General features: G+C 28.0%; 1 protein-coding gene across 4 annotated transcripts in view; it reads left to right on the forward strand.

Moving 5' to 3' along the window:
- Positions 1-10,160, forward strand: part of LOC108690695 (protein couch potato-like) — an 82,455-nt gene that overhangs the window by 63,449 nt on the left and 8,846 nt on the right. For 3 of the 4 annotated variants that reach the window (XM_018198110.1, XM_018198114.1, XM_018198111.1), the window contains exons 6-7: positions 1,487-1,620; positions 6,238-6,446. In XM_018198110.1, the coding sequence (XP_018053599.1) occupies positions 1,487-1,620; positions 6,238-6,446 (343 nt within the window). The remainder of the gene's footprint in view (positions 1-1,486; positions 1,621-6,237; positions 6,447-10,160) is intronic. The other variant, XM_018198112.1, reaches the window with a different exon arrangement.

Here is a 10,160-nt window from a genome sequence, read left to right on the forward strand (position 1 = left end):
TTTCATTGATTTTTTTAATCTCGTCGTTTAATTTTCAGAAATCCTCAAATATCATGGTTATCGTTTCCATTTTGTAGTACTTTTTAGTAAAAAAGAGAATTTGTAAATTGGACATTATCGATTAGATAATTGATAGTTTCGCAAAATCGATTAAATTGTGTTCACTTTCTTTTCATGAGCAAACATTTATTACGTGAATTACGTTAATTAATTTTTTTACAGACACATGTCTTAATCGTAAATAGGACAAATAATTTTGTGTATTCTCCATAAAGAGTGCGTCGAAATTAGCGACGATTACAATGCTGAAATAATATGTGCGTGGCAAATTGACGCGACCTTTCTGGCTGCATTGTAAAGTGCGAATTCACCTCGAATCCAATACGTTTTATGCGATATTTAAATAACTTGTTTTGACTGTGAATAACACGGTTTCATGACTTGTTAATAATAAATATCATTAATTTTGTTAGAGCAGAGATCAGTAGGCAACTTTTACGTAAAAGGTATTATGATAAATAGAAAAATATTGTACATAAATTCTTGTATAAGAAGAAATGTAATAATTTAATTAAAAAAATTTCACGTACCGAAATTAGCAAAACTTTACAATAAAAACTTTATATAAAAGCCATGCAAAAGTTTTAAAGAATTAATATAAATAATTATAATGAACAGGATATCTATTGTATGTAAGCAAAATTTTTAACACATTCTGATATATATATATATACTTTTATCTTTAATGAAATTTCTAAGAGTTTTATTTATTTTATTTTTACTCTTAAATTTTTTTAATTACAAATGATTTTGTTAAAAAATATATACAAATACATATAGTCAACATTCAATCATTCTTTTTTAATATAATATTATTTTATTTGAAAAATTATTATATTAAATTTAAATATCACTGCATGATAGAAAAGTGACAACTCAAAATTAAAAACTTTTCAGTAGAGCATTTCTAAAATTCTTTGTGGAGTAATGTTTTATTAGTATACTAAATATGCAAAACTTTACTTTTCTTTCCAAGTTATATTTTTAATATATTTTAAATTATTTTTAACGTATAATTACAATGTATATTTATATGTATTTTTTAATATGTATTTTTTAAAATTATGTTAGATGTTTTCAAAATTTGAACATTGCAATCCTACAGGATTATGTCAATTTTATTCCTCAATATATAAGCAATGTATTGCTAATGTATTGTTTTTTCACAATATGTTAATCTGAAGGAAAGGGGGTTGATTTCTTTCCATTATTTAAAAAATACTAATTTTTTTATTTGTGTCACTTTTTTATTAACGCAGCAATATATCTGTAATATATCTAATATCAAGATAAAAATTCATTTCTGACATTTCTAGATATCAGTAGATATCCTGGCTATCAAGAACGCGCGTTCGCAACGCGGTTCGCAACCGTGAATTAAATTACTCAGGGGAGCGACTCTATCTAATCCTGTGCTCTATTGCAGACCTAGGGAGTCCGTTCTTCCCCGGTGGTCCTGAATTGTGGCATCATCCATTGGCGTACTCTACAGCTGGCGAATTACCGGGCACGCTGCAACATGCGACGCTGGTGCATCCAGCGTTACATCCTCAGGTCCCCGTACGTTCCTATCTTTGACTATCTGCAGACAAAGCTCTGGAGCCGCCGACGAGCGCCCCGATGCACGTTAGTGATACATGATCGTTATACTCGATTACTCTTACATGGTAACAGGGAGATTCATGAGGGCTCAAGGACTGAAGATGCTTTCAATCATGGTTGCCTTGAGTCCTCGACTCCTAAATTCTATAGAATCTTGGATATTGAATTTTTTTATAACGTTTTAGTCTTTCGGTTGTTTTTTAGATGCTCTAAAGCTCCAATTTCTGCATTTTTAAATCTCGCATAAATTTTTAAATCCCTAGATTTCTGGAAAAAAGTATCTATTATTTTATGCGAATTACATATACATATAGAGTGCTTCATTATTATCGCATCATGAACAATTAGTCAATAATTGGTTTGTAAATTTAGAATTTTTCATTTTTAATTTTTGTAATAAGTTTTTTAATAATAAATAAGGAGTTTCTACAAGATCATTTTAATAAACGAGCTCTGATGTAAATAGTAAACTTTATTATTATTTTATTATGATTTCACGGAACATTTTGACTATATTAAGTCCTCATCAACTGTGTTTATATAAATGAAATAAAAAATCCCGAAACAATAATTTATATAGACATATTAACACTTAGAAACTATTATATATAATACGTCTATATAAATTATTGTTTCGAAAGTTTTTATTTCATTTATAAACACGATTGATGAGGACTTAGTCGAAAAGTTCCATGAAATTATAATAAAAAAATAATAAAGTTTACTGTTTACACCTTTCAGAGCTCGTTTATTGAAATGACTTCGTAGAAGCTCTTTATTTATTGTTGAAATTTATATGAGCGAATTATTTAATATATTTTCCATTGTAATTATCAGTTTTTTCAATTATATAATTTCAATTATATAATCAAAATAAAAATAAATAACGATTATAAGATTTTATTTTTTATTTTTTATATGTTTAAAGTTTTATTTTTTAAATGTTATTTATTCTCGGGAAAAAAATTTTGTAATTATATATAATAATATATGATTATATATGATTATATATGTCTATATACAAATATATTTTGCTTTATATTATATATAGAAAATTGCTGCTAAAAAATTAAGAAATTTATTAATTAGTATCACTTTTTACAAAAAGAGAGATGAGATTATATAGAATAAAATTATAATAAAAAAAAATATATTTGAAAAGTATATATACAATTTCAAGATCCTTCTAATCAGTTACCCACCCTAAACTGTACTCTGACTAAAGTTGCTTAACTTTTGTGATCTTATGGGAACTGATGCTTCGATAATTCATGAACACTGAATGTTAATACATATATATATGTGTTAATCAGTTTAATATTCGGGAAACAATTTTATACATGATCATATATAAAAATTTTTGCTCGGGTTATTAATAGTCTGTAATTTAAAATATTTGTTGAGAAAAGGTCGGGGGTCATAATTGAAGTCAGAAAGTTTATTAAAATTTGATGCAATAATGATAACCTAGTATAGTATAAACATCATAAAACCAGAATTAATAGGATAACCAATGAATATTATGCGGATTACTATATAAATAGCAATTTTTCCGTACGCGTGTAACGTCAGTCAGTGTATTCGAATATTACTTTTTATATCGTCACAAAATCGATAGTGTAACTTGTCATCGCACTGCGTGTCCTCATGTATTATATAGGAACATGTAGTGTATGTCACGCAAGGTTCGAATCGCAGAGTTTCGAAGCTATTATGATGTCTCCGTAGTTTGTCGCGACATGGATTAATTATGGCCAACGTTAATAAATCCATAGTTTACTTTTTTCTAATAGCATTGTATGTATTTTCCGTCATTTTAATTTTATGGGAAGAGTATTTAAAACTTATGGATGTTATACGTTGCGTTAATGATATTTACAGTTCGGGGTTATTTCATGGTTATTAATGAAGATAGATGAAGAATATAAAGTGAAACCATAAATAACACCGATAAGCCACATGTTAGGTAATTAGCAGCATCTAATGTAAGGGTATATGAAAAGTTAAATGAAGAGATATGAGAAGAGAGGTATAGAAATGAGGGTACATCTTCCATATCAGTCTTTTATTCTTAGAATTTTATCTTTTCCTTAAATTTATATTAGAATCTATAAAATTGAAAAGAGGAATCTTTCTTTTATTTTATGATTTTTGATATTATCAAAAATTCATATTTATTAATAAATACTAAAAGAAGAGACTAACATCCAAGAAAAGTTTGAAGTTTAAAGAATCGGAAAATTGTTCAGCGTAAGTACATCTTCCCCTTTAAAATATCGTCGATATCGGTCTGATGGTACCAATTCAAATCACATAACTTTATTAATTTTTAATGTATGAATCTATGTCAGATTTATACAGGTATCTGTCACGCATTAACGTCCGTAAAACACACATCGATTTCTACGAGAACAAATAATGCGATCATATAGTCATGAATGTGTTCAAACGCGATATAATCTGTTATTTTTATCGATCACATTACGTATGATATTATATGATATTTTTTATACTGTAATAGCGACTAAAATTATTCTGTAACACGCCACAGCGAATCACGGATTAATCGAGATGCGGGGAAAAAGAATCGTGATCAATGTTTTTATAAATGTATCTCGATATTTTGATTGAAAATGGTAAATTGAAAATTTTAAAATTTTTGGAGAGATAAACATGCTTTTAAATGCTGATTGATTCAAGAACTTTTGGATTTTATATAGGTAAATCACTTTAAAAAAAATTATACTTAAGTTTGTTGATCGGATATCATTCTTTTACATTTTAGATTATAGGTAAATATTTTTATATAATTGAATTCATCGAAAAATACATTTTATTACTGGATTATACTCTTGACTTATCGTTTCAATAAAACTTTTTAAATCTATAAATCATTTTTGCTTCAATCTTAAAGTTTCTAATATTTAAGATTCAATAAGTTTATGATTCTTTCTTGTTGTTTAATACAAAATCTATTACAAAAAGAAACTTCTATACTTGTTTGTAAAACATAAATTAAATTTTTATAAATAATTTTACACAAGAAAAGTCAGTAATAGTCATACGTGAAATTTTTATTTTACAACAGACTATCGATTCAGTAAAAATTTAAAACGATTATATTGAGAAAGCTTTTAGAAGTGATTGAAAGTTTATAAGCTAATTTTTTTAAAGCTCACACAAAATTTCAAACATAAAATATCGTTATTACTAAAATCCGATATTCCTTGAATTTATCCGCACGAGAGAGAAAATCCGTTGCATTGAACGTTTGATAAATCGAAAGCTCTTGAGTCCAGACTGCTATTATTATTTCCTTTTTCTCCGTACGCATCTTGCTTTTCCTTTAACGGAAGTAAAAAGGAAGCGAATCTCGAGATATCCACTCAAGGAATAACGAACCGAGAACCTGGTAGCAATAACGTCGGAACTTATTAAGTTGAATATCTTCTACGATCCAACTCGATTAAATGCATTCTCGAGCGACTTGACGATACTGAGAATGTCGTTTGCGAGATTTATCATTGCTTTGATAAGTTAATAACGATACTCAATGCAAATGATTTAAAATCATTTCTTTCATGTTGATGATATCTTTTACAATATTTTTATGCACAGTTAAATAAGAAATCTGCTGCGTTTCCTTGCGTTATATAATTTACTTTAATGTAAAGAAAGATTAGCTACTTATATCAATTATTATTTTTAATTTCTCAATAAAAAGTAGATATTGTTGGTAGATGACTATGAAATAACCTTGTCATTAAGCATGATATTTAAAAGAAGATATTTAAAAAAATATTAATTTTAGTCGTTTTTATCTGTTATTAAAAGTAATAGTCGACTATTTTTCATAGCGCTTTGCAACATACAATTTAAAGTTATTATTACAAAAAAAAAGTTATTGCATAATGTCACCATTAACATAAATATAATATTACAGCAAGAAAGATGTCCAGAAAATATACAGAATGTTTCAATACTGGTAGTACAAATGAAGAAAATGATTTTACTTAAACATAATGTCGAAAATGTAAAATAAAATTTTTTTATACGAGGCCTCATTTTTCAAAAAAATTTTCAATATTCGTCAGGCATTAATACGCATTTGTAATTATAAATATTATAAATAATAAAAAGCGACTTCAGGAATATATGATAATGTTTATTTTTCAAAAATGTTCTTTTATCGTCTTGAAAAGTATTAAAAGTTCTGGAATACCTTATATTTAAATTCTAACTTTAAAACACATTCAATTTAAATTTCTCTTAGATTTTAGTTCTTTTGTGATGCTTATTTGTTTCAATATTTTCGCAAACGATATATTTTTTGGTCGATGTTTTCTTTGCCAGAATATTGTTCGAATCTATACATTCGTCTACTAAAGTCTAAAGATCGGAATGACCTTTAGACTTTAGTTTTTGTCAGAAAAGATACAATTTTTTATTGTAGGGACAAAAGTAGGGTTGAAAAAGACGGGGCGGATTGACGCAAATGCGTCGATCTGTGCGAGCAGACCGACTACTCATGGTCAAGCGCAGCAAGTATATGACAGATGTATTTATATTTTCTAGGCGCCTATGTCTCTGCCGCATCCTACGACGTTGACGTCGATACACGCGTCGCTGCCTCATTTTCTACCGTCGCCGGCACTGGCGTCACCGGTCGGATCACCCTCGTCACAGCCGAACATAGCCGTCAGCAATGCGCAGTGCTCCACCCTCTTTGTGGCGAACCTGGGCCAGTTCGTATCTGAACATGAGCTAAAGGACATCTTCAGCAGGTCAGACATCTTAACTGTTTACCTTATTCTTTTAATTCATAGCCGGATGCGAGCCGATCGAATATGCTCATTAGTCGGTTGGCTCGCCTATTGATTTATTATATTTATATATTTTATGACCTACACCATGTGTGTGATTATCCTAAGGACACAGTTTTTAGACTGCATCAAGTTGTGTACATTATCGCTGTATAGTAAAGGTGTAGGCGTCGTTAGATAAATTTGTAGAAATAGTATGTATATCAGTTAAAGTTTTTTTAACTTTAGAATAATATTTTTTCGTTTCTCTGAATTTTAATGAAAAGTCTTAATAAAAACAGATAGTTATGAATTAAATGTTCTTATTATTTTCTACGTATTTATTTATATATTAAAATTTTTAGCGGGATCTCAATTTGATGCAATATTGATGCTTAAAACATTTAAAGACTACGTTTATCATAAAAAGGGTATATAGATAATTAATTTTATTTTAATGCAAAGTGTCAGAAAATATATTAATTATAATAATAACAATGATAATAGATTACTTAAAAGAACTAAGTCATGTTTATATGACATGCTGACGGTAAATGCGCGCCAATTGTGATACGGGTACCGATACACATGGGTCTTATTAGCATACCACGTGGTGATGATATCACGATGTCGTGGTGTGTTCGAAACGTTTGCAATTCTTAACGAACGAACAGCAAGAATACAACGGTTTTAAAAATATTTTTGATATTTACGAATAAAACACAAATTTTGGAACCATTGAATTTTTTTAGCCTTGATTTTTAAATAAAATTTTCTGGACAATTTTTTGGATAAAAAATTTTTAGATTCTAAAATATTTTTTATTTTAGATTACTTTATTTAGTGAAGACTTTTAATGGAAATATTCGAAAATCATTGAATCTGTATTGAATGTCTAACAATTGAATTTGTATATATATATATGTTTAAATAAAAAAATTCTGTAATTATCATATATATAAATTCAGCAATTTTTGAATTAAAACCAAACTCACATGAATAAATTCCAGATTAGATTAAAGACCGGAAATTTTGCATTTATTATAGAAACTTGTTATGCTCTTAGTGATTTACGTTGTTACAGTTGTATAACTTTAGCAAGGATATATGCGTTCAAGGATTTCTTGCATTAGACAAAAACGCAATTAAAAAGTATACATTGCAAGCATATATGAATAGCGCGCAAGCATACATGAATATAATATATGCGATTCTTACCTCATTCCTGACGCTTGCAAAATTTGCGGACTAGCACAGTTACTATTAATTATCATATTATCATACTTTATGCGATTTCCAATTGGTATATATAATGGGCGAAACTTTTAGGTCATTAAAAAAATATAAAAACGTAAAATTGTAATTAAACATGATAACCCGCTAATTACGGACGGAGATATTCACAATTAAACTGCTCGCTTAAGTGTCAGCTATCCAACAAGCGGCGAAGTTAAAATATGTTATCCGGCCGGGCATTACAGTTGCGCTCGTGTAATAAATTATTTTCACGTGCCCTACCATGCGGAACCTTCCCACGATCCTGAGTACGCCTCCAGTACGTCGTGAATCATTGAATTGAGAATTACAAACTCTTTCGATATGTCTACATTAAATCGGTTAGACCGCAGCTAATATCCGTTGTATATATACTTTTACGTAGAAATGAGAAAAACTGAAGATCCGGTAGAATCGTTCATTTACCTTTGATTAATGCTGCGAACCTCGATCACGTGTTTGTAGTCGCGGGATTACAATAATTATTATCTACATACGAAGAAAAAGTTACATGAATTGATTTTTGTATGCTGCACCGCAAAATAATAATAACGAAACTACTATAATACTTGTTAGATACTTTTTATTTAATAGAATATTGACAGTAGTTGGGGGGTTTGATATTTTTGATACCGATTACTATGGTTATTAAAAAAATAACAGATAGAAAAAGAAAAAAGAGTTTAATAGTTAAATTATAAAAATTATGAATTAATAAAATATATGATATGACGTACTTCATTTTTATGCAGTTCACTGCAAAATTAAAAACGCAGAAATTAGGATCTAAATTTTTATATTAATATAAAATAAAAAATATTTACGAATTTATTATAATGTAAAAAATATATAATTGTAAAAAAAAGAAATAATATAATAGCTAATTATTTTTATAAAGTCAAGTATATATAATTTATCTTAGGCACAAGTAATTATTAAATCGAAAGAAAAATAAAAATTTAAAAATATAACTTTTTTTATAATTATTGGATAGAAAGAGTTTAAATATAAAAGAGTTTAAGTAGAAACTAAAATATATTTTATTCAGTTTAAGATAATTTAATAGCAGGAGAGTAAAAGTTTTTATTTTTGTGCAAATTTTGTTATAACGCTCGAAAAACTCTATTCTTCGAACAACAAAGATAATTTTGCACAGGATTTAATCGTTTACACTTTTATATTTTTAGTGAGAGCTTTGTGATACACAGCAGAAAAAGTGAAAAATCATACATTGACAGAAGTGTTTTGAACATATTAATTATTCTATCAAATATGTCAATTGCATTTCGTTTCTTGTAATGAAAAGTAGAGTGTATAAAATAAATTTATCATATTGTTATTATCATTTATGAGACACTATCACAATTTATATTATTTAAATTTTTTTCCTGTATATCTTTGAAATTGTATTTTTTGTTACATTATTTATTCTTGTTACACCAAACGTTATTAGTTATAAAGTAATTGATTTATCGATACTCGAGATGCAAAATTTTTTAACAAAATATTAAGAATCGCTAATAACAACGTTAATCCTCAGCACACAGGATACGAATAACGATCTAGAAGACGCGATTTACTCTTTTGAGTTTCGCAGCTGACGGAAGTCTGCGCGCGACTGTCTCGCAAGTTCTAACGCCAATAGAGAAGCTCTTCCTCCCCTCGTATAATTAGCCTGCGAAATCTCATTATCCCGCAAACCCCAGAGTTCTGCAGTATGAATTCGTAAGTGAGTGCCTGAGTTAATTACACGCATTTGCACGTGCGAGAGGCGCCCTGCGCATTCTACTATTTTCGGTAGCTTGCGGGAGTATTCGACCGAATTTCGTCGTCGACGATGAATACATTGTCCTCGTCGCATGTAATTCAACTGTTGTTCTTACATGGGTAATTATTTCACGTTGATACGCTTGAGAAAAAATATATTTGTCAAGACCAAAAAATTTTACAATCGTGCGAAAATATTTTTGATAATGGAACATGTATTATATTAGATCATTTAAAAATGATAGTTTAGAAATTAATATTTAGGAATTATAAATTTCTTACATTAAGTAAGAAGAAATATAAATTAAAGAAAGATTTGTAAACAATGCTTCAAAAATATGAGTTTTAAAAATATCAATTTTACATCATTCTTTAATGTTTTTTAATTGAAAAGAGAACATTTATAAATATACTCTATTAAAAATATTTTCATGCAATTTTGAAAATTAATAGCTTAGAAACTGGAAATCTTATATAAAAAATTTTATTCATCTAAAATTTAATTTTATTCTTTATATTAATTCTCTTTATATTTCTTTTTATATTAACAATTTTTTTCTATTTAAGATTTATTTAAGTTTTCTCTTTCTTTATGTATGTATTAGAAACCTCAATCTTAATTAATCGCTATATAATTACTGTGATACTTAATTA

Source organism: Atta colombica, unplaced genomic scaffold (assembly GCF_001594045.1).
Source record: "Atta colombica isolate Treedump-2 unplaced genomic scaffold, Acol1.0 scaffold35, whole genome shotgun sequence".
Taxonomy (NCBI): Eukaryota; Metazoa; Arthropoda; class Insecta; order Hymenoptera; family Formicidae; genus Atta; species Atta colombica.